The 24,080-nt window shown below is 40.4% G+C and overlaps 2 protein-coding genes across 2 annotated transcripts in view; one reads left to right on the forward strand and one right to left on the reverse strand.

Moving 5' to 3' along the window:
* Window positions 1-3,610: 3,610 nt before the first annotated feature.
* On the reverse strand, window positions 3,611-7,413 carry mrpl19 (mitochondrial ribosomal protein L19). Its single transcript, XM_086167148.1, has 6 exons — window positions 7,303-7,413; window positions 6,697-6,820; window positions 6,479-6,597; window positions 5,778-5,912; window positions 5,186-5,367; window positions 3,611-4,157 (listed from the first exon to the last, which is right to left on the reverse strand). The coding sequence occupies exons 1-6, from the start codon at window positions 7,403-7,405 to the stop codon at window positions 3,924-3,926; spliced, it is 897 nt and encodes a 298-aa protein (XP_086023274.1). The 5' UTR covers window positions 7,406-7,413; the 3' UTR covers window positions 3,611-3,923.
* Window positions 7,414-8,036: 623 nt separating this feature from the next.
* Window positions 8,037-24,080, forward strand: part of eva1aa (eva-1 homolog A, regulator of programmed cell death a) — a 65,185-nt gene continuing 49,141 nt past the window's right edge. Inside the window, exons 1-2 of the mRNA XM_086166976.1 lie at window positions 8,037-8,418; window positions 23,806-24,029. Of these exons, the coding sequence (XP_086023102.1) occupies window positions 8,310-8,418; window positions 23,806-24,029 (333 nt within the window). The 5' untranslated portion in view covers window positions 8,037-8,309. The remainder of the gene's footprint in view (window positions 8,419-23,805; window positions 24,030-24,080) is intronic.

A 24,080-nucleotide genomic window follows, 5' to 3' on the forward strand; every position in this document is an offset into this window, starting at 1 on the left:
TCTTAGAACAGCATGAAAATATCCAGAAACAAGAAAATATAGAAAATAAAATTGCAGAGATCACAGACATAAAGAACAAGGTCATGCAGCTGTAGCCTGTGTTTATGTAGAAACTGTTAAAACTGTGCAGATCCAATACTCGTGGTGGTACCTTTTTAGCACAAAAGCTATTTGTTGTGCTGTGTCAGACTTGTTATGTATAATCTGAACTGTGGTAACCACAGGTGCAGGATCAATTTATTAATTAACATTTGTTGGCTCTATTTCACATTTTTGTCTTCTGTTTAATGCAGACATGTTGTAACGTGACAGTATTTAACATAATATCCTGTTTTATCTGGCTTATGGCTAGATTATATTTCATACCACATCTGGTCACCGTGTTCCTCTGATCATATAACGAATAGCCACTATTGCCTTCTGCTGAACAAGACCCAAGCTCTAAATAGAATACAGCCACATTTGGGAGATATCTGCGACCATGAGCATTTCACCTTCCGTCCTCATAGCAAGTTATTCATTATGTTGTTGATCCACAAGCACTACTAATTTTGGAGAAGAGGACTTTTAAGCCGATAAATTAACCCAATAAGCTATGGTAACTGTGTTCATCATACTAAAATGTCTCTGTTCTAATATGTGACTCAGTGATGTGGTTTTAATACTTTTTACAGGGTTTGACTCACCATTTTGTGTATTGTTTTGATCGGTTGCTGATTTTAACGTTTCACAATATCATCAGAATAATTACTGAAATTAGAAAGTTAATTTTCCTGAAACAATTGAATTTAACTAAATCAGATTAAACAATTTTTGTGTTACATGCATATTAACAAATGTGAAATTTCATGTTTTAGAAATAAGCACAAGGTAAAAGCTTAAGTTTTTTCAAATCTGCATCCCAGCTCTCTGTGTCGAATGGAATTGATCATTTGGAAACCTGAATTCCATGTTGGATGCACAACACACAACTCAGTTTGTGTCAATGCACATATATACATATATTAATATATATATATATACGTATATAAATATGTATATATGTAGGGAGAGAGAGAGTATTTAGAATTGTGTCACTTTTCCTTCATTGAAAGTTGCTCAAAGGGTTTTACAATTAAGTCTTACAATTGTCAAAGAAATTAATCAGAAAGCATTGATGATTATTAAGTCTTTACCTTCTCATGAAAGAAATTGGAGTATTTTGCTCATTTGTTTCAGTTAGATAATATTCTTCTGCTTCGATTTCTCTTGTTGGCAGCACAGTTCAAAATTGTGCCACTGTCAGTGAGCATAAGATGGATGTTTTTATCTGTAACTTTTTAGGATGTTTTCCCATTCCCTGACCTGAGAAAAGAGCACCTGACCTGGACAACTCAGCTCACCCCCTCAACCCCACCAAAAGCACCACCACCACCAAACAGGACCCCATTACGAAAGTAACTCTAATATTTGCCTGTTCAACTTCAGGCATCAGCTGCTTACAATGTAATGTTTCCTAACAGCTGCCACACTGTCAGGTCGTCTGTGCAAGTGTGTAACAAAGAGAGAGTGATGGCAGCAGGAGCCCATCGTGCCCATGGGACAGTCGGAGAGGAGCAGACGGTCGTGTCATTTCACTGGAAACATATGGTGAAACTCAAGTGTGTAATTTGCCTATGACTACGGGTGGCCCCTGAGTAGCACATACACATATCAACATATGAACACACATATACACACAGTGACAGGATGTAATTTACCTGAGGCCTATGGGTGGTCCAGTATTCTGTTGCACTTGTCATATCCTCAAACATAGTTCTGAGACACAGTGACTCATTTTTTTTTTTCCAAGATTGTTATTGAGGAGCAATGACAGATATTAAAGATCAATCCACTTAAATGTAGAGACATTTGGCCAAATGGAAGGAATTACCACTAAAACATAAGGAGCGGGTGATCCTACACACCCTAATTCATCAACCTGCCCCCCTCCCCCCCCTTAGGAGAGAGCGGTGAAGGTCACGGGAGCACTACAAATGGAAGGAAGACAGATTAGAAGTGTTCCTCCCTACATTCCAGCTCTGACCTTCATAGTAGTGTGCCACTGTAGCTATCATCAGCCCACCATGCTTTACAGTTGATCGTTATTGAGGGGTGGGATTATGAGCTCCTCTAACCTGCATGCCCCGCCCCGATTCCACAATCGACATGAATGGAGCATATCTTGTTTCACATGCAGACTGACAGACAGGCAGTCTCAGACATTTACAGTTGGCACTGTTAGGAGTCTCTCTGTGAAGGCTGATATGATAACCTGTCTACAAGTTATTCTCCATTAATGTGTGTGTGTGTGTGTGTCTATGTGTACACAACTGTTTGATCTCCTTTCCCAGCCAAGAGGCTTTAACTTCGCTCCAGGTGCAGAGAAGTCAACCTAAGGGCATGGGAGGCACATACAGTTGAGATCACAACCCCCTAGTGTGCGCACACACAGCCACAAACACACACAGGCAGGAAGTTTCCTTGAAGCAGTAACTCAGACTGAGTAACTTTGTGATTTTAACTGGTTTACCAGTCCAGTGATGCTGTTGTGGAATGCTTATAAAGACCTGGCAATGTGCTGTTAGATAAACATCCCTCTTAACGCCTCCACATGTGAACATCAGTCAGTCTGAAGGAGCAATACTAGGAGTGAAAAATAAGGAGGTGAAAGGGCCAGCTGGTTCAGTGGGTAGTGTAATGACAATGTGCAGGGCAGGCTCTCACTTTACTGTACACAAAAACAGATGGGGCTGGGTTCGTCTGAATAGGTATGTCAGCAGTAGAACTTAAACACATATTACCAATCAAGGTAGTGCTTCAACAGGTGGAGATTTGGCAACAACTATTTTAAATCCAACTCTGACCTAAAAATTATAATGTCCAGCGTAATGAACAAATGGCATTTTCTTAAGGAGGAGTAATCACTCTCTTCATTCAACTGGATCCTCATACAGGGACGCTGTGTGGTCCATAATGAGCTTAGTAAACATCTGTTACTCCTGTATTAGAGGCCATTTTCTCTGCGTCTCATCCTGTAATATGGAGAAATTAGAGTGTAGGGACTCATTGAATGTGTTTATACACACACACATTCAGAGAGCAGACATAACACAGGGAGACTAAGTGTTTTTATACTACCCAAATGACGCGCTAGCATACCATCTCATCACCACAATTTTCCATCCACAACAGTAAAACTACTGGGTGTCCTTGATGTAAGTTCCCTGAATACCAACGAATTGGGTCTGTTCTGAGTAACAGATTTGCTGATTTATTTGGAAATCTTTACAGAGTAAAACACGAAAAGCCCTAAAATCTAGAACATTCACTGATAGTGGAAAAAAAGATTCTTCTTTTCAGATTTTATGCTAGTAACTCTGATTTATTTATTGAATTAAAAATTTGCTTATCGACAATGAAAGGTCGTCTTAAGACATTATTATCCACACATGGCAGGACAGAGCCTTGCTTATGCAACTGTGGATGGATGCATTATTTATAAGAGAACATTGCCACCTAGAGTTAAGACTTCAATATTTCACGGCAGCTTTTATGTCAAACCAATCAGTCAAACTTGGTGAGAAACCGATTTCTTTGACAACTTGGAAGATTTATTTGCATTGATATCATAAACAACTTTATGGATGTGTGTTGAGCATCAAGATAGAGGCAGGCTAAGAAAAGATGATGCTTTCTTTGGAACAGACAGATGGACACAGTGAGAAAGATATGGCTCGCCAGGGGTAAAAAAAAGCCAAAAGTGTTGGTATTGATGGCTTTACAGGGGCTGTTGCAAAAAAAACACAAATGGACATTGGCAACTAATCAGAGTCCAGTCATGTTTCAAACATCCATAGAAGTTTGCTTTGATGACATTAGGTGAAAAAGTAATTTGCATCTTATCAGCTCCCCTTTGACTTGGTCATATCCTGCTGGACCTCCTTGAAAATCTGCTCCTCCAGTTCAGTTGTGTTGTACTCCCTCAGCATATCGTATTCCAACCAAGGCTGTGCCCACTTCTTGGTGTCCTCCATCTTGGCAGGAGAAAGGCTCAGGTCAAAGCGTATTCCCTGGATGTTGAACTTTGGCCGCTCCCAGCGTTTCGTCCACGGCCTGGGCCGCATCTTTACTTTGAGCTGTTGAAGAGAGAAGCATCTCTTTACCCAGATTGAATTTTTTGAAGCACTTCCTGTATTTGTCTTGCTTCATGTGCCTCCCTTGAGCAAACGGCAATGACCAAACTGCTGCTATTTTGAGACTTGGTGAAACAATATACAAAAACTTTTAAAACTCAGTATCGACAAAATCAACCTTATTTCAACAAACCCTTATATATAGGTCGATTGTACAAAATACCACCTGTTTGAGCAGAACAGTAGTTTGTATAAGGCTTTCACTCTTTGCAAGACATGATTTTACAGGACATTATAAGAAGCAAGGCAGCACAAGGGTTAGCATCTCAACCTCACAGCAAGAAGGACCCTGGTTCGATACTCAAATGGGACCTTTTTATGTGGTTTGCATGTTATCCCCATGTCTGCATGGGTTTCCTTAGGGTTCTCTGGTTTCTTCCAACAATCCAAACATATGTAGGTTTACTTGAAACCCAAAATTGCCTAGACATGCAAATAGTACTAATAGTATGCTCCCACTCTAACTTTCAGGTATTTTTAATTCTAATTATTCTGTAACAATATGTTATTATTTCCTATATATGATGTCTTCCTCATTTGGGAGTACATATTTTAAATTCAGGACATTAAAGAAAAATGTTGAAGGAAATTTCTTATTTCATCTCATTTGAAGCTTGTGTAGTTTTATTGTATTTCTCATGTGTTTTTCTAACTCTCATATCTAAAGAAAATGCTTCAGCTTTGTACCTTTCTTGCGGTGAACAAGTGACTTGATATTGCGGAACATTTTCCACAGTGCACACAGTAATTTATTTTGACTGATATGGTGACTTGTCACAACTAATTTTTTTCAGGCTTTTGGCATTTTCTACAATTTTCCATGTGTTTTTCACCACTGGAAAATCTATCAGCTATTTTCCAGTTTTGTTTTGTTTTTCCCCAGTGTGGGAACTGTCTTGAGTCTGATCAGGACAAGCCAGATGTTGAGACTCAGTTTTTGTGGAAAAAAGGTCCTATCTTGAGGTCCTCACCATGTTGACAGGTACCTCCCCAGCTGGGGAGAAGGGAACAGGTTTCATGTCTGGATCCACCGTGCTGTATTCAGGCAGGGCATCTCTCAGATACATCAGGTTACCATCCAGTCTCTTCTCCAGCTTCAACACCTGAATCTCTTGAATGCGTGGGTTGTATAGCTCGTAGCAGATCTCAACACCTGGCCCACACACATACAGAAATGCATGATGAAAGCAGCTGTGCAACTTTATCACCTGTCGAGACAGGACAAAACACTGGCCCTGAAATCCTAACTATACATAACTTATTGTCACATCTCTAGAGGGAATGTGCATTCTCTATAAAACATATAATTTTTCAAAGTTATGACCCTGTTAGTATAATATTAGTCACATTCTCAGTTTGAACCCAATTAGGAGATCAGTGCAGCCTTATTTACCAGGCTGCTTACATGCTAAAAAGCTGATCTAAAGTACCTTATAGAATACAGAAAAAGAATAGAGGAAAACCTAAAATCAGCTGCCGATGTATATGGAAAGAGACAATATAAGCTACACTTACAAGTCATCTAATTTACTTTAACAATGAGAAAAGACTTTATCAAGTTACCTTGATTATTGATTATATTTCTTAGAACAAACGTGGCTCCCAAACCGTTCCCTCCGCGCTGGATACAGATGCCGACAAAGCGATTTGCTTTACCGCTGGCATTGGGGTCAGCCATAGTAACGGCCAGTATGCTACCTGAAAAGAGATTTTAACAAATCACAAAATCAAAATGTAGACGATGAGGTACAAGCCAATGAAAGAACAGCTTATGGAAAAACTCTCCACTATTTATTCATTTGATGACCAGGCATTCGTATTGCCAGGCAACCGACACAACCATTCACTCTCTCATTCACTCTGTTCACTTCAAACCAGAGGAAACCCATGTAGACAAGGGGAGAACATCCAAACTCCACACAGAAAGGTCCCTTGTGAACTCTAACCAGGGTCCCTCCTGAACTCTTGCACTAAGAACAGTGCCATTACGCCACCCCACAACTCTCCCCTAGTTTCATAAAAATCTTAAAATATTGATGGAATTAGAGAAAGGGACTTAAGAAGAGGACCATGACTGAGTTGTGCAACTACGGCTTCAAGGCAACAAACATGAGAACTTCTTGGTTACCCTGCAGAGATTCTATTTCAGTGCAATGACCTCGACTGAAGTGATAAAACTAAGGCTTAGTGACTGGAGAAGGTTATAAAATGGATGACCTTCATATCTGCCAGAAACAGATCCAATGAAATAAGGGTTTTCTCACCAACATAGAACTCGGGGATATTAATCACAGTCCTCCTGCGCACCATGTCTCTCCTTTCCATGTAAAACTTTAAAGGGTTTGTTCTTTGCCGAGGAGGGATGAACTCTGGGCTTAGAAACCTGCGATAGAATGACAAGACGACAAGGAGCATCAACTCAAATGTGGGTCTATCCATGTTTGCGAAGGATGTTTTTATGTCATTTGGATGTAAACCCTACTGTCGCAAAGACGCCGCGGTCTGTCTTTTATCTATGATGACAGGTTTAGGTGGAGGAGTGAATTTAGGTGGATGCTCCCCGTCCTTCCCCGGGGCCAGACGACAGATGGAAGTGGACAGGAAACCTGTAAACATCAATAAGTACAATGAAAAGGAATTCTTGTCAAAATCTTCTTGCTTTGGCAACTGGACTTGAGTTTCTTCACTTAAAGACCTTTCGCTCCTCATCCGAGAGGCTTCTTCAGTGCTAATGACGTTTGGGTACTACAAGGGTACCCTGGCAGTTATATTCGGAAACTATCCATAGGTCATCAAGTGAGAAAACTCAACTCCAGTTGCCAAAGCAAGGATATTTCGACAAGAATTCACCATGACCTGGATGACTGAGAACCACCACAGACAATGAAAGGAATAATACAACAAAGCTATCGCTATCGTTCAGAATCTACATTTTGATGTCTATTAACAGGACTCGTCACTGGGCTGGAGATCGTTCAACCTCAACTAGGTTAGCTTACAGCTAGCTCGTGGTGGAAACAATGTTTTCGCAATCTGGTAGAAAGCTACATGTTGTAAAAGTCGATACACGATGTGTGCGGTGACTTACGTTCATTCTGAAACTGGATAATTTGTGAAAGCCGTCGAGAAATGATGCACTTTTCGAGCCATTTGTGAGAAGCTGCCATTATTGACCTTGTCTTAATTCGCATCCGGAAATGTAGGGAAGCCGCGTGAGGACCATTCTAGCTACCTCAAGCTGTAGTTAAGCCTGTTCTCCAAAAGGTGGCGAAAATGTTGCATTTGAAGACGCATTCCTTCATTATTCCGTTTTGGATATAAAAAAAAAGAGTATTGAAGTAAAAGAAGGCAACTTCCCACCTCCCGTAAAATGCATGCCATAATATGATATGCTATAACCATAGTTGATCAATTTATGAACGCCTTACAAATTGTATCTGTTACTCGAGAAAATATGAATTTATAGTTATGCATTTTTTAGTTGTATCGATAACAGGACTCTTCAATTCCCTGTTGTAAAACAAGCCCCATATTGCATATTAGCTGTAATCTATATTTGGCAAAGGAAACTCACTCTGCTTGAAACAAGTAAACGCCAGTAACAGGCTTTTGATTTAAGTTACAATGACGGATGGGTGATTGGCGCCAATGACAATAATCTCACATTCCTTTTCTCTATTAACTTCAATTAAAGTCATGTTTTTTCGTTTGTTTATTTGTTTTTGAGTATGACTTAACTATGGTTCCTCATCATGTTTCCACAGTCAAATCGACGAGGGTGATGAAGAAGAGGACATTTCAGATATTGCGAGTGAGCCACTCAACAAGTCTTCACCACAACAAGCGTCCTGGAGGGAACGTGGGAGTGACGGTGTTCCAGGTGGGCTCCCCGCCGCCACAACAGCACCACCCAATCGGAGATGCGCGCAACGCTGCCTGGGGGAATCTCGACCTCAGTCTCTCAGTGCCGCTGGGAGGACAAGAGGAGAAAGCAGACATGGGAGCGCGCATCTCCTAAAGACGGCCGTGAAGATCCATGGTGCGCTCGGACTTTCTAACGCAACGGAGGGACCCTTCAACCTCGAGGTTTTAAGGATGTTCTTCCTAGATGGGACTCTGTCAGCCGTCACCTATACGCTCCTGCTGGGGATAACGTGTGTGAGCCTTGTATGCGATCTCACCAAGGGCTCTTCAGACATTTCAGGTGTGTGTTTTTTTGTGTTACATCTATACTATCCGTGCCTTACTTTAACAAAAGTGTGTGTGTTTGTGTGTGTGTGTGTGTGTGTGTGTGTGTGTGTGTGTGTGTGTGTGTGTGTGTGTGTGTGTGTGTGTCAGCCGCACACCATGCCGATTTACGCTCAGAGGGCGTTTGCGCTCCCTGTTTTCACTGAACAGGTGAAACGCGTTTTTACGTGAACTCGCGGTTTTAATGCAGGACGTAAACTCATGAGAGGAACGACGAACTTTTCTCCAGTGCTGTTTTCGCATCAAGTGTGTGGACGACCCGCGTCTGTGGCGTGCTGTAGCATGCCAGACTCCAACTTTTTCTTGTCTTCATAACGCCCCCACCCCAAGTGCACGACTTGAACATGCGGAAAAGACCCGTTTTGTGCTTGTATTTTTTAACCATAACTGACACAATTTGCGAGGACTGACCCAAATCAGTCCCTTCAAACAACAGGTTCTCTTCACCGGGGAGTCACCTAACTATGGGGATCAGGAAAAGTAAATGAGGAACATATAACATTAGAAAGTCATCTGTATCTTCTCTCCCAGGCTTTGATACTGCTGAGTTAATATGTTACTTGATATAAACTCTTGTCTGGACGGTGCTGACCCTTTCCACAGATTTACAAGAAATGTGACCAGAGAGCAGTTTTCCCCCCTCATTGCATTCAGTCATTTGGAAAGTGCAGCAAGCGGTATGCTGGTGCCTGCTAGTGACCCCAGATTAAATGCGGTGTGACAGAATCAGCAGCTTTTCTGTGTCTTCTAAGAATAGCCACATAGTATAAAATGAAAGTGAGGCACCGATAAATGAGTTCTTCTTCGCAGCATTCAAAGCCGCTGAGCTGCATTGAGTACAAGGCAAGCCTGTAGGTTTTGTTTACAGTGCCATAAACCAGGAAGGTAGCTTTGTGTCAGTGTTAATTGGCCTCTAATGATTCTAATGGTTGGAAATAAGCAGACTGTAACACTGCTGGAGAAAGGCGCTAAAGAGCAGAACATGTTGTCTGCATGATTGAGTGTGCATGTGACTGCCTATTGAGCAGCTAACGCTCATGGTGTAGTGAAAGCTGTTAACAAGGATTTTTTTTTAATTGTCTTGCACGTTTTGGCTTTGCTTTCAATACCACAGTTCTCTCTGCGCAATAGTGGTTTATTCAGCGGGAACAAAAAACTCCTAAGACTCTCAGATTTACAGATTTCCACCATTTGGAGTAGGTTTTTCAAAACCACAGCTCAGAGACGATTATTCCATTATTATGTTGTATGTAGTAGAGAAGACATGCTGGGGTCTTACCCCTATGAAGCCGGTACGGTTTTGACTCTTCAGATATATTCTGTTTGCTCCGTGGGTGATCTGTACTACATGCCAACCAAAAGCATTAACCGATCAGGCATCCCAGTGAATGAAACGAGAAAGGGGACTGCCTCAGAATACCTAAGGGACAAAGACATCCTTCACATCTCACATTCTTGACCAGCTGGAGTCTCCCCGGAGACTGTGGAGTACTTTGACTGACAGATGCTCTCTGGCTGCTAGATGACAGCAGTAGTATAGGTCCAAACACCCGTAAGTCAGTCGGCTGGGTCACCGATAGAAAGCCAGCTTCTCTCATTAAGAACTTAATTTGTTCACAAGAGCTCTTCCTTGTTACACACTTTGCATGGTTCATTTCATTAGGGGATCAGATCTCGCTGCCAAAATTCAAAACAAACTATGTTTATGGGTAATTGGATTCAGTCTTGCTCCCCTGTTATCATCTTGTATTAAACAGCTGCCTGAACATTTGATTAGCGGTGTGGAGTGATCCAAGCAACAGAGGAGTGTCTCACCCAGCGCAGACAAAACTTAGTTTAGTCAGCTGAAAGTCTTATGAGGTATGACTGGCTTTGTTTATGTTTGTGGTTTTCTTAACAGACAGACAGCACAAAATCAAACATTTGTGCCTAAACAGCTGAACCGCACATTGAACCAGAAACAATAAACAGTATTTAGAGTATGTTGGAAATATTTTTTTAAGACTAATCATTAAATTTGTCTAGTTTTTCTTGGAGTACATGTTAGAATTCTATCAACTCACTGTTGGGAGACAGAAAGGTGAGCGATTAGTGTTAAATGGTTTGACAAACATCATTGGTCTTAGGTGAATGTTTTTGGTCAATGCTATTGTTTTTAGGGGTTTGATGGAGTGGGAGTAATAATAATATAAATATAAAATCTGGGGATGTTGTGTGCTTTAAAACAAAAAACAAAACAGTTTCCAGATCAGGGTTTCTTTTTGCCGACACTGAGCTGTAAACCTCCATCACACAGCACACTGCCAGACAGTTTAAATGAGACTTTCTTATTCCCTTTCTCTCATGCCATAAACCCTCCTGCGAGAAACCTATTTAACCCCAGTCAATGGGATATAAGGCTGTTGTGGGGCCAAGAGGTCAACTGAGGTCATCAGGAACTGTGGATGTGATGGTGAGAGGATCCATCTTTGTCGTGGCACCCCCCCCCCCCACACACACACACACATGCAAACATTGGCGTTAATAACAAAAACGGAGAGAAAAGAGATGAAACCTTAATTTTCAGGCCATGAATTTTAATTCTGTTGAGAGTATCCTGATGTTTCAAAAAATTGTGTATTTTAAACTGTAATATATAATACATAATCAGGCATCAGAGTGTGTCTGTGTATCAGAAGTTTACTCTTTTGATCAGTTTGGTCAGTTTGAATAATACAATTTCATTCTTGAGTTTTCCAGTACAATAAATTAATCCATGTATTTTTTACTTCACTGGCTATGTTGGTAATTCCAGCTCTGGGTAATTCCATTTCCCATGGGGCTATTCTGTGGAGAGTAAAAACAAATTATAAAGGAGCTGGTTTTATCTGTGAGTCTATATATGGAGAACTGGACAGATCAAGCTATAATCGTTGATCATATCGGCCATTCTACAAATGTGGATTATCAATGCATTTGTAAATGTTTTTAACCAAAGAGCAACATATTATTAGTAGTGGCAGTGTGTGAGAGTAATGGACTGAGCACTACAATGCTAATAAACTTAGGTCCTGGTTTAAAAACTCAACTATTTATTGTAAGTCTGCTCCTCTAATACTTTATTACTGCTTATACATTTAGTGCCAAGGCACTATCCTTGATATTATAAAACTGGCATTGCTCACTCTACCGTTAAAAAGAATAGCGCCAAAAGGGTGGATTAGTTTTATAGTGGTTTAGCAGAAACTATTGAAAGGGGCTAACTGGTGAGTCTTGTTTCAGACCACTGTTACAATCCTACTGTTTCTATGATTATACGAATGACACACCACATAGAGCAAAAATATCTCCTAATATCACTGGACTCTGCCTTTCTCTTTGTTAACCCCCTGAGCTAATTTCTCAACACAACAAGTTATGAGGCTACGATGACATCACTTGTGGTCTCTTCACTTTTGCATCTCACGAATCAGATACACTTGCACTGAGCCAGTATGACTTCTCAGGCCTGCTTAGCACAAATCTATTCCATATACCTCCACATTTGCCATTTAACGATAGTACATTTTCAGGCCTTACATACACAGGGAGTATGTTTTACCACGATAACCCGTTATTTGTTTTGATTTTTAAAAATATGTTGACAGTAAGAAAAGTAAAGATCCTCCTGAGTCCAGCATACAAGCAGTAGATCTTTGGTTTCAGCCTCTTTAGCCTTATAAGCCTCCTTTGTGACTCCAGCTAAAATTAATGGGGTTTTTTCTTGACTTAGTAAATGCAAGCTTTCAACAAAGGAACTTGATCCTTTATAGGTGACAGATCAGCTGATGGCTTCTCTGTGGGCCAGTGCTGTTGGCTGTATGACACAGAGATCCACCTTTGCTCTTTCACAATGTGCAAGTCCAGGATTAAGCTACTACTAACCTTTATTCTGCCTACCTTTCCACACACATAAATGCAAGCACACTCCTCCATCTACTGAGTACTACTCGAGGCCCCCTCAAATCCTAATCCGCTCTGAGTCTTGAGTGGGCCAAGATAAGGGTGTAACACACTGACCCCCTACTCTCTCCACAGCTCCCCTTCCCTTCCCCCACACACGTTTGTAAGTCCCCCTGCAGTTTTCCACCACCACTGCTTATCCTCCCCACATCCTTGTCTCTACTCCTCCCAAAGGGTTGCCTGATCACTGTTTCTGTGTGCCAGGTGAGCTCTGTCCAAACAAATCCTACCTCACACTTGTTTTGTCTACTGTAGCAGAGGCAGACACTGAGGCAGATTGCGTGGGCTAGGAATAAAGCAGTCTTTTTTATGAACACAAGGGTGATGCCTCTATAAAACAGCATTTGAATCGTGTTCCCAAATGAGTGAATTGTCACCATTGCTTGATTGTATTGGGAATTCTTTGATTTGATTGATATGAATATTTTGAGTTCAAAATGTACCAGTTTCTTTAACTTTGCAAAATTAATCTTAATGTTGAGGGTAGACAAGTTATTAAAACGCTTCTGTCCAATGCTAATTATAATTTGAACTAAATGAGGAAGATTAAATCCCTTTAACGCTTTATGTGAGATTGAATACACAATGTAAAAACTATAGATAATTCAGTTGTCTAGAAGCTAGACAAAGTATCTCGACTCTAGACACTTTGTTTCCAGCTTTCAAATGAGCATTCTACCAAGTGTCATATCAAACTGAGTGGATATTTTTGTTATATGGAAATGCTGGATGTACTGAAAATGAACTGCAAAGGTTAGAAACACTAAGTGAGCAGTGCTTCTTAAATATAACAGTGTAAATCCCACCAGGAAACAGCAGTTTGATAAGTTAAAGGAAATATGACACAGAGCAGTTAAAGGTGCAGACAGCTCGGAGATGCAATGAAGATAAAATGGTATAAACAGTCCTGCACCGTCGATGGGGTTTGTGTTCCTGTATGTCTACAGGAAGTCTCAAGTGATGTTAATGTGACTGTGAGTGTGTTTGTGTGTGTGTACGCTTGCACGTACATGCAGAGGATAATAAGAAAGCCCCCCCCCCCCCCCCCTTTGCTGTCGAGATTCCTCACCTTAATTAATTATATAGACACAAACACCACAGTGTTTGTGGGTGTGCATTGGATTGTTTTTGGCAGACCAGTACTTGTAAGAGATGTGTGTTGATCTGTTACCTCTTTAATTTCAACCACACTATCGTTCCCCACATCACACTGAAATAAATAGAGGAATTTTAATTTGATAATTGTAATCACAAATATAATCTCACAGGTTTTGAACATGTGACAGGAATATGAAACATCTGCTTTTCAAAGGGTGGAATCTCACCTCACACTGGAACCTCAATGCTCTAAAGAAAAAAAATATCTAGAAGAGGGTTAGTAAGATCATTTGGGAAATTGGGTTGAGCTTCAGAGCTTTCTGACAACTAATTCATGTCGGGGCATATTAGCCATATTAATATGCAATGATCAAATTTTCAGGTTTCCAAATTATGTGTGGGAAGACCATTCAAACTAACTGAGTTAATGCTCAATAAATGATCTAGCTACCAGAGCAACGTTGCACTAAATTAAGTTATGGTATGTCAGAAATGCTCTGGTGCCTCACAAAGAGCCTGAAACTGTTTTGCAATCAGCAAAGGATTTTATTGAAGGATTTGGACTTAATCTGCAAAAAGGTTCACTTTCATAATGAAGTCTGCATTAGGAATTTACTCATACACATGTAAAATGATTAGGGCTATTTCTGTCTACACAACAAACTGAAATAATGTAGCATGAAATAATTATGTTTGTGATGATAAGATTTGACTTCAAATCTGGTTATGTTATTGCCACAGCAATCTACTTTTCGAATATAACAATGACTAATGTAAAAAAAAAAAAAGAAAAAAAAAAAACAGAAAATGGGTGAGTGAATGTAGTCACTCTCTTTTTATCAATCCTGGCATGAAACTGTTTTCAGACAAGGCTGGAGCTAAATTGGCAACGACATGGTAAGGAACATGGTCTGCCCATAGCAGAGATGAGTTAGATGTGTTCATTAAGGCTTATAATCTCCCGAAAACTGCACAGACAGTTAGCTCTTAAGATGATAATCATAATTTTGCATAGATTTCTGTTAATTCCTTAAAATCCCCAAACAGCCCAATCAGATGCTTAGTTTGAGGGTTTTGTCGTAATAACTGTTCTGCAATAACTATAATAACCGTGAGGATATAAATTTAGACATTGTGAGTTTGTGTTTGCACTTGCCCCCTCTTGCATGACTAGGTGTAAGAAGCTCCAAGAAAAATTGAAGAAATGAATGAAGAAGATTCTTGAGTGACACTTGAGCCTTGCTTCATGCAGCTACAGTTAACAATCCAATCTACCTCCCTCTTTCCACTGTGTACACAACAGTTCTGTATCCTGCCAAAATTCGCCACGTTTTTGGACACATTTTAGTTTCAAGAAGCCTTGAGTAAAGACCTGCTCTGAAATATGTAATTCGCTTTGTGAACAAAGTTGTGTAGAGCAGTAAAAAGCCAACCTGATGGCGTTATAGATGAGGTGACACAATCCTGTCTCAAGGTGTATCAGCCAGAAGAACCAAGGGACCATGTTGAGAAAGAGCCAGGTGGGTATGCAACTGCAATTATCTCTTCATGTCCACCTCACCCATGATGGCTGCTGAATTATGCTCTTGGTTCAGCCCCTCAACATACACGTGCAAAGACCCTGCACAAACACCTTCTCTGGAGAATGTTAACCATGCTTTGATGCTCTCCCAACCCCCCATGCCATCTCTTTTTTTTCCGTCTTTCGCTCTGTTTCCTGGGAGCTGATTTATGGAGGTTTAAGATTTGACATGTCTCGGTTGATCTGGAATCCTTTATTCTCCCTCCATCCTTCGATCCTCACGTTCCTCTTCGCATAATTTTTCCATCAGCACAGACAAGTGAAAGTACTGCATGAACATTTTGAGATTTTATGATTCGATGAAAATCCCTTGAGGGAAAGCAAGGGAGACAGAGAGGGAGATGGAGCGGTAGAGAGGTGGGGTGCAGGAGGGCCAGTCTGAACAAGGAGGCATTGTCTAGCCCCCCAACTGTGTTGGACTGACAGTCTGCATTACAACACGCTACAGCAGCCCGCTCCCCAAAGCTTTGCTAATCTGTTGCTCACAGGCCCCTCTGATCAGCTCAGGTAAGTGGGGTGGAGCAACAGACGCGTTGAGACTTTTCTTATTTTACCCCGTACACAGTCATTGATTAAATGCAACATTTAGGAGCTTTTGTCATGCTCTGAATGCATTGTAAAATGGTTTGAACTGAATAGATTAGACCAGACATCAGGAAACAGATGAGCACAATTGAATCGAATTGCAAATGTAATTATATTGATTTGGCTCATTTGGCATATTACATTATCGTCTTCCTATTAAAAATGAGGCTTTTGGGGGGGATAGGAGTGCAGTTTTAAATTTTATAACAAAATAATTTACACATTAGTTAAATCATCATTGCAGATTTGTGTTTTTTTGTATTTAATGGAAGGAAATGTCTCACTTCAGTTGCAGTAGATGTGCTGCAAATGGCTTTTCTCTCCCTGAGCCACTTGGGGGTTGTTCTATTGCTTGTTTTCACAGAACAGCCCCTGTGTTAAGCTTGTTAATTCCGCCAAAACCTCAGTCTTCCAGTTCCCACCCACTCCCACCTTTTTTAAGGAAATACTTTTCCTTTCTTTGCAGTGCATTCTTGAGCCTTATTAAGAGGCATGCTGTCTTGCTGTTAACGCATGATGGGTGGAATAGTGTATAGGTATTGGGTAAATGATGGAACCCGTGCTGGAACCCTGTGAATTGCAGGAAGGAGACAAAGCGTTCTAAAAATATGTATCATTGCAAAATGAGTGAAGTAATTTCTAGTTTGTTTTCTGAGTCAATAATAACCTGCGGTTGTAGAGCACTTATGGTAACATTGCAATTTTGTGAGATCGCTAAAAAAAACTTTGCACAAAAAGCCTACATTCTTTTAACCATAGGGCATTCATATTTGACACTGAATGGGTAGCCACAGATTGGTTGGTGCCTGATGTTGGAATTTTGTCACTTGGGCTTTGGGATATGGATGAAATACTCAATCAGAACGTGGGCAATGTAAGATTTCGATTTCAGTAAATCATGATTGTATGTCATAGGACTTCTATAGGCTCTATATGTACAGTCACTCAAACAGAGACCTGTTTTGTGATCAGGGCCAGACATTATTTTTGGCAAAAATGAATAGACATCTAGGTTGGGGTAAGACCTGTTCCCTGTGCCTTTTAAGAAGATGACATTTAATGAAATCGATTCCCTTACTTGACTGTGTGTGTGTGTGTGTGTGTGTGTGTGTGTGTGTGTGTGTGTGTGTGTGTGTGTGTGTGTGTGTGTGTGTGTGTGTGTGTGTGTGTGTGTGTGTGTGTGTGTGTGTGTGTGTAAGGGTCGTCAGCATATGTCACTAATGAATGAAGCTCAGGTGTTTGCAAATTGACCAGTATTTTGTTTTCTGACTGTCATAAGGAAAACTTAGCTAACTGACATTTATCACCTGGACAGATGTCTTTTTTTTGTGTCTCTGTTTTCATCTCACTTTCTGTTTTGAAATTCTTGTAGTCTGAATGAATAGCTAAAAGACATTGTGCATTTTGCTCAGTCTGGATTAAACAAAGCCTTTCTATAAAACGGATTGTTACTGTTACTTCAGGAATATAGTGAATATATTGGTAGACGGATGCTGGAATTGGTCTAGAGGAAGACCAAAGAGAAGATTTATGGATGTAGTGAGAGGATATGAAGGTAGTTGGTATGAGAGAGGAGGATGCAGAGAATATGGTTGGATGGAGAGGGTTGATTCGCTGTGTCGACCCCTGAAGGGAAAAGCGGAAAGGAGAAAAATTGATGATGTGACTTTTAATTTGCTGCTACTAATATTAAACAGAATGGGAGATCATGCTTTGACCCCTCCTGTTCAGCCTGAGGTTTTTGCTTCATCTCCTGAATGCCATCCACTGTACTGTTGTGAGGAAGACTGAAGAAAATTGCATCTGTTGTCCGCTTTGGACAATAGAGATGAGGCATTGATTTGTCTGTCTGGTATCTGCTCTGCTGTGATCAGTGACAGGACTGTCTGCCAACCCCCAACTCTCACATGCCATAAAAGTGACCATTAAAATAACAAATATCATGTCCTTTGGTACTTTTCCCCTCTCTGTGTCTTGCTCTCTGCTGTGCACTCACTCACTCATTCACACACACACACACACACACACACACACACACACACACACACACACACACAAACACACGAACAAACTTAAAGGGTGTCTAGGGGTGTCTGGACACCCATGCAAACTTCAGCAACGATTAGCCGCTCACTTTTTCACCCCTACATCCCTATTTCCCCTTTTTCATTAATGATAAGAAACGCACAACACACTTGCTCATTGACTCATTGTAAAACTGTCCTCTTGCCCCATGCCCTTTGCCCTTTGGGGTCATAAATAGAGGCACGTGCTAAGAGGGGTCGTGGGAGGGTATGGGTGGGACTTGTGTTTGGCTTTTGTGAGGATTTAGAAGAGACTCTGTGACCACTATCCAAATGAGAGGACATCTCTGAGCCTGGCAGATGGTTCATATCCAATCACCCCCTCAGGATAAGCTTAGAGAACAGACCCCAAGGTGCCCATTCTCTCATTGTTCATTCAGGTTCGCTGGCACATCACACCTTAAAGATCAGACCTTTGCCTTGTTACTTCCATTACCTTTGACTGCTAGCCTGAGCTACTACCTGCTTAAATTTAAGCTCAAGCATCTTGTGTGAATTTTTCATCTTATGTTTGAGTGTGATTTGTCTCAGAAAGAGGCATGTGGTGCTCAAGTTTTCCTTAAAAACATGAATTCCTCTTTCCGCCTGATACATGTCTGACTTAGCATGTGACTCCCCTCCAGTTCTGTCTTTTTAATCCCCTTCTTTATCTGTTTGGCCTCAAAGAGGAAACGCATTATTAGACACAACACAAATAGCCCTTTTTCTTTAATTTTTTCTATTGCAACTTTAGAGAGGTAATATTCCCATTTCAAGATCTATTTAAATTGGTCACAGATTACAGGAATAACCTGAAACGGAAGGAAGGATATAACATGCTAATATTTCCATACGGTGCATGGTGAATTTCTAAAGGAAATTTAGGTACACTTTTACTTACTCTGTCACCAGACCTCAACCCACTGAGAGAGATACCTTCAAGACAAAGGGCCATGTTCTGTGACAGGCAGCACAGCCTCTCTTGAGTTCTCACACTGTCCAGTCTTCCACCCATAGACACAGTAACCTGTGTATTAAAAGCTTTAACCTGATGAAGATGGGCTTTCTGACCTAACCCAATAGCAGTTGTGGTTGTTAAATGGCAAGTTTGTCTCTGTGTGCAGGACTCATAAAAAAAAGCCCTTGCTGGTAAGCAACAAAGTCTCAGCAATCAGGCTGTTTTGTTTTGATTGTCTCACTGTCTCTGTTTCGGGACTAAGTCAGTTACGCTTGCCAGTCTGCCAATCAAATTAATGAGATCATCACATGGCGATATGAAATAACAGCCTCAGGGCGTGCTAGTGTGGCGCCAACAAAGCATAAATCCTGTTCGAACATTTTCAGCAATTGGATTCCAAGCCAAGGAAAATAGCTGCCTTTTTATGTTTTACTTTTTTTAAATACTTGGGTATTTCCCTCTTTTGAATCTTTATGGTTTCATTGATGACACTGAAAAATTGGAAAGTGACTCTAACACTAATGCTGCATGTAAATGTCCAAAAAGTCCTCTTAAAATTCATGCAAATGGAAACCTTTTTTATTCTTTTTCCTCCATTTTTCTCAGCAGTGATTATCATTGTATCCTCATACATACAGTTTTCATGTAATGAAATTGACTTTTCAGATTTACATCAGATGATATGAGTTATTCTTTATACCTTTTTTACAGTATGTGTTAATGGTAAAATATTCATCACAACAAAATAACACTTTTCTTGTACAGTTCAAAAATGTCATTGTAGAGCATGCTTCTTCAATTTCATGCAAATAATCTTATATCACCTCAGTCAATACTTAATGTAGTACTTGAAAGAATTTATACTGATCTACCTATTTATAGTACTTAAGTGATTTAAAAGGTAATCCAACTCTGGGCAATGTAAGATTTAACTTCTTAGGCTTTCTCTCCCCTATAGTGCAATTAAAAAAAAAGTAGGTTAATCCAAAATGAGACCCAAGCAAGACTAATGTATTGTTACCAGATGAATGCAAAGTAATGTATTAATGGGCTGCATTTTTTAAACCAGAAGTGACATTGCAGTGAGGACTCCACTTATTCAACCAACCATTTTTGTTTTTTTTTCATGTCAGCACACACGTCCCCAAAGAGGTAAGTGCAAAGTTTTGCCCATATATGATTTAAAACAAGGGTTGTATTATCTATCTATCATATTATGCTCCAGTGCCACTGCGTCCGTGGTCTGTGGACGGATGTAATTACCATAGGAACTCAAGCCGCCAGCTTTGGCCTGCGGATCCCAACTAACACATCCAGCACACCCGGACTTAGAACAATTTCTAAGACTAGAATGCCGTCCAGATTCCTTTATTTGTGTGTATCCTGGCATTAAAACAATCATCACCTCAAAGTTTTCAAAATATGCATCAACAGTATTAAGTAATCTGCGCTTAGTTTTACAATATGACTTCCTCTGCTACTATCTTTTCTCTGTTTGCGATTGTCTACTTTGTCCCTTTTTAATCTCCACCACAACGCTTCCCCAGCGTTGCTAAAATGCACCCTGGGTCTTTGAAGGAAAACTCTGCTCTCCCCAGTAATCACAACTTAAAGGGAATTCCTTCTCCACCAGCAGGCCTGCAGCTCTGTTTCTTTAAACATTTGATGGTTTGACAGCTATAATTTGCTTAAAATAACACCAACAAACTTGAGAATCTGTGAATGTCTAAATACTTAATGTAGCAAGATGAAAACAGCCTTTGACCTTGTAACTTTCAAAAACATCTCATTTCTAGTTTCCGTGTTTAGTTTCTGTTGGTATAAATAGATCTTAATGAATCCAACTTGACCCATTTTTAGGACTTCACTTTTAACTGTCTCTGAGGAGTTGATATGGATTTAACTGTGTAAATGGTTATTTTTACAGTATTACTTAAAGCAATATTTTTATAATGTGACAATTTGAAATATTTGTCACTTGTGCTCAATTATTACTTCTAATTCAGAAATAAAGTAATCAAATTTGAATGAGAAGACCGTGAATTTGACATGTTATTAATGGTGGCATAGCCTTGTTCATTGTCTGGTGAAGCCAATGAAAAGAGCTTGTATTTTTTAAAGAATGGGAAACACTTCAACAACATACAGCTCTCTCCACCTGCAGTCAAATCTTGGTTTTTCCCCCAGTTAATGTCAGAATGAATAACAGCTTCCTACTGATCTGACCTCAGAAGACAGCCGGAAGCAGTAAAGGAGGGGTTCCAGGTGGAGAAGAGCACTTAAATATGAGGATTTCCTGTGAATTTGGATCCATATTTCTAAATTTTATCACACAGAGCATGCAGTTTGCAGTAGTATGTAATTTGTAACAAGGTATTGTCTAATCAGTGTTTCCAAAGGAGGAAATCCTCCTGCAACTGGCCTCTTTATGTGTCATGTTGACGCAACACAGTGGCCCTCCACTAATCTCTGCTCATACCTGGCCTCCTCCATTTAGGGTCAAATGGTAGGGTCAAACCATGACACGTTACAAACGGCTGAGAAATTGTGATTTCTGCTAGAAGGCTAAATACGACTGCAGAGCCTAAGCAGCATCTTATGATCGATGCCTGTTTTTTATTGGACGTCAGATTGAAAAGGCAGGTGATATTTTTATAGTCCACGCTTAGCTTTCTGTCAATTTCACAACTAGGGCGACCTGTTTGTGCACGATAGCATCCTAGCTGCAACCTCCTGTCATTTAATGGCCACACACACACACATAATAGCGTAGTGCTTTTGTTCAGGGAAAGGGCAAAGAGCTAGTAAAGGAGTCTAGAGCCCGTGAAAAGAAAAAGGGAGTAGAAGGTAGGAGTAGAGACCCCTAGGCATTCGTCAGCATTGTTCATTTTGCCTCTGAGGGACACATCTCATTGGTTGCATGGTTTACACAGGTGCCTTAGCCACACCTGATTTGTTGGCCTTGAGAAGAGGCTTCAGTCAACAGGTACCATGTAGGGAACAATAGTGACAATCCTAAGAAGAGATAGAGTCAGTGGGAAGAGGGTTGGGTTTGCAAGAAGGAGAAATGAAATCTTTAGAAAGCACCTGGGTTTTTTGTGCGATAATCTACTCACTTTTCTAGAGCGGTTCCTTTTTTCAGCACGAGGAACGCATATCAGTGTGTCAGTGGTGCTCAAATGGGTAACTTGAATCAGTCTCACAGATGGTTTCCAATCATTTAGAGTCCTCTTCCTTTCATCCCCTTCACAATCTCAGCCATTTGTATGGATTTCTTTGGAGTGCACATGACATGTTAACAGGGGAGCTGTATGAACATCTGCTCTCTCACGACACTGGTTCTCTGCCAAGAACCTACACTGATAAAGTGATACAAATAAAACAGACACCAGGGCTTAAAGAGCAAGCCATGAGACTTGTTCCAACCAAGTTGTTTGCGTTGACATTTTGCATGCGTGTGTGTGCTCGCACGCCGTGTGTGTGTGTGGGTGCGTGTGCGTGTGGGTGGGTGGTCTTGCTGCCAGGGCAAATGCCATGTTCCCTCTCACCCTCTGGGGAATGTAGCAGACCAGCAGACGCGTATATTGGAGGCAGATTATTGCAGTTGGTGAGAGACTCTTTCACCCAGACAAAAACTAACTTGCAATGGTGTTGTCATAACAGCAATTTCAAAGAGCTTTGAAAAAGTGAAATATGTGGTATGTTCTAAATCAAAAGATTCTCACCTTCTCACACCAAGAGGAAAAAATATTTGTCATCCAAACATGTTAAGATATGGCATCATTTTTAAGCAATGAATAAGCAAAATGTTAATGTAAATTAGGGAGAAATTCACTTTTTATACAAATTTGTCTCTCAACTAACAACAAGATTTAGTCATTATTCTTCTTTTTACTTAACTAAATTAATTTTCTGATCCTTTTTTTGTTTTAAATTCATGAGAAAATGCATTTGAACTCAACAAGAAGACCCCCAACAATTGCAGGAGATTTTCTGGTCAAGAATTTAACAACCTGACTTTAGACCTGACTTTGCAAAGCCTGAGTTTCCTTTCCTTCTTTACATGGTGACCATGGTGATCCAGAGACAATTGGTGTGTTTGCACGTAAGCATTTGTGTGTTCAAGAAGACTTTTCCAATTCCCATTTAAACACTAGCCACGTAGACATAATTGAATCACACTATGTCCACTTTGTAGGTGTGTGTCATCGTCCATGTTTGTTGACTCAGTGTAAATGTGCTTGTAGAGCACTCAACTAGGTGGCTTAGACACACTCGGAGAGGTTGTTCTCAGTATTTAAAAAAAGCCACAGTTTTTGTAAATGTTTTCACAAAATCTGTCTCAGAGTTAAGTAAATCATTAAATAAATGGAATCCTGACAAATCTTCCTCAGGAGTATCCTGTAAGAGCAACTAAACTGTCAAGATGGATTCAGAAAGCCATTAGTTGACAAGGGGCTGGCTACATCCTCTATCTGTGCTCCTTCCTTGCCGTCTGGAATGTTAATGGTGGCTTTGTGACTGTGTGGTTCTCCTGGATGACTGACAGGTTGACTGGCAGCCAACATGTAGCAAGAGCTGTGTTCCTTAAAATACTCTTAGAGTAATAGGAATGCTTCCGTTTTATTTTTGTATAAAAGTGTGATATTGTTAAGCATTAGTCTTGGTATATAATGTGAAAGCTCAAATCCAAATTTATGTTCTGCAGGCTTGACTGGAGGCTGCAAATTTTTAACGCTGTTTTGGTGCTGTATTTAAGGCCTTGGGGGCTTCTGAGATGCTTGTAGCCCATCTGTCAGGTCTTTCTAGTATAAAATCTAGGCAAAAATCCATGAAAACCCTCTATTATTAAACAGTAACAATTATTATCATTGAATCACACATTCTCTCTGAACTACATTCTTTATTGATGCCAGAATAGTGGAAAATACAAATAAGAAAAAAATATTTTCTAATTCCCATTAGGTGCTGCTGTAAATGATTCCCATTTGTCTTAATTTCAAAACAAGGATTGTTCCATAGTTTGTTCTACATCTCTATCTTCTGTTAAAGTCATCATGTCATCCTGTTTCTCAGGTTACTTGTCAAAAGTGTTGAGGAACTACACCGAACAGGCGTGTGACGGAGACCTGCTGTCTGTTCGCTGCCCACCTCGAACTACCATCACCGTTCAATCAGCTTTCTATGGAAGCAGAGGGTCCTCCGACTTCCAACAGTGTCCTCAGCCCCATCAGGCCCGCCTAAGTTATTACAGCGCACGGAAGGATGACCAACACTGCACCGTGTCCACGGCATTTCAGGTGAATAACTCAACACAAACCAAACCAGCAAAAGGATTTTTTTTTTTTTTT

Source organism: Fistularia commersonii, chromosome 20 (genome assembly GCF_037954325.1).
Source record: "Fistularia commersonii isolate RoL2024-O1a breed Wild chromosome 20, RoL_Fcom_v1.0, whole genome shotgun sequence".
Taxonomy (NCBI): Eukaryota; Metazoa; Chordata; class Actinopteri; order Syngnathiformes; family Fistulariidae; genus Fistularia; species Fistularia commersonii.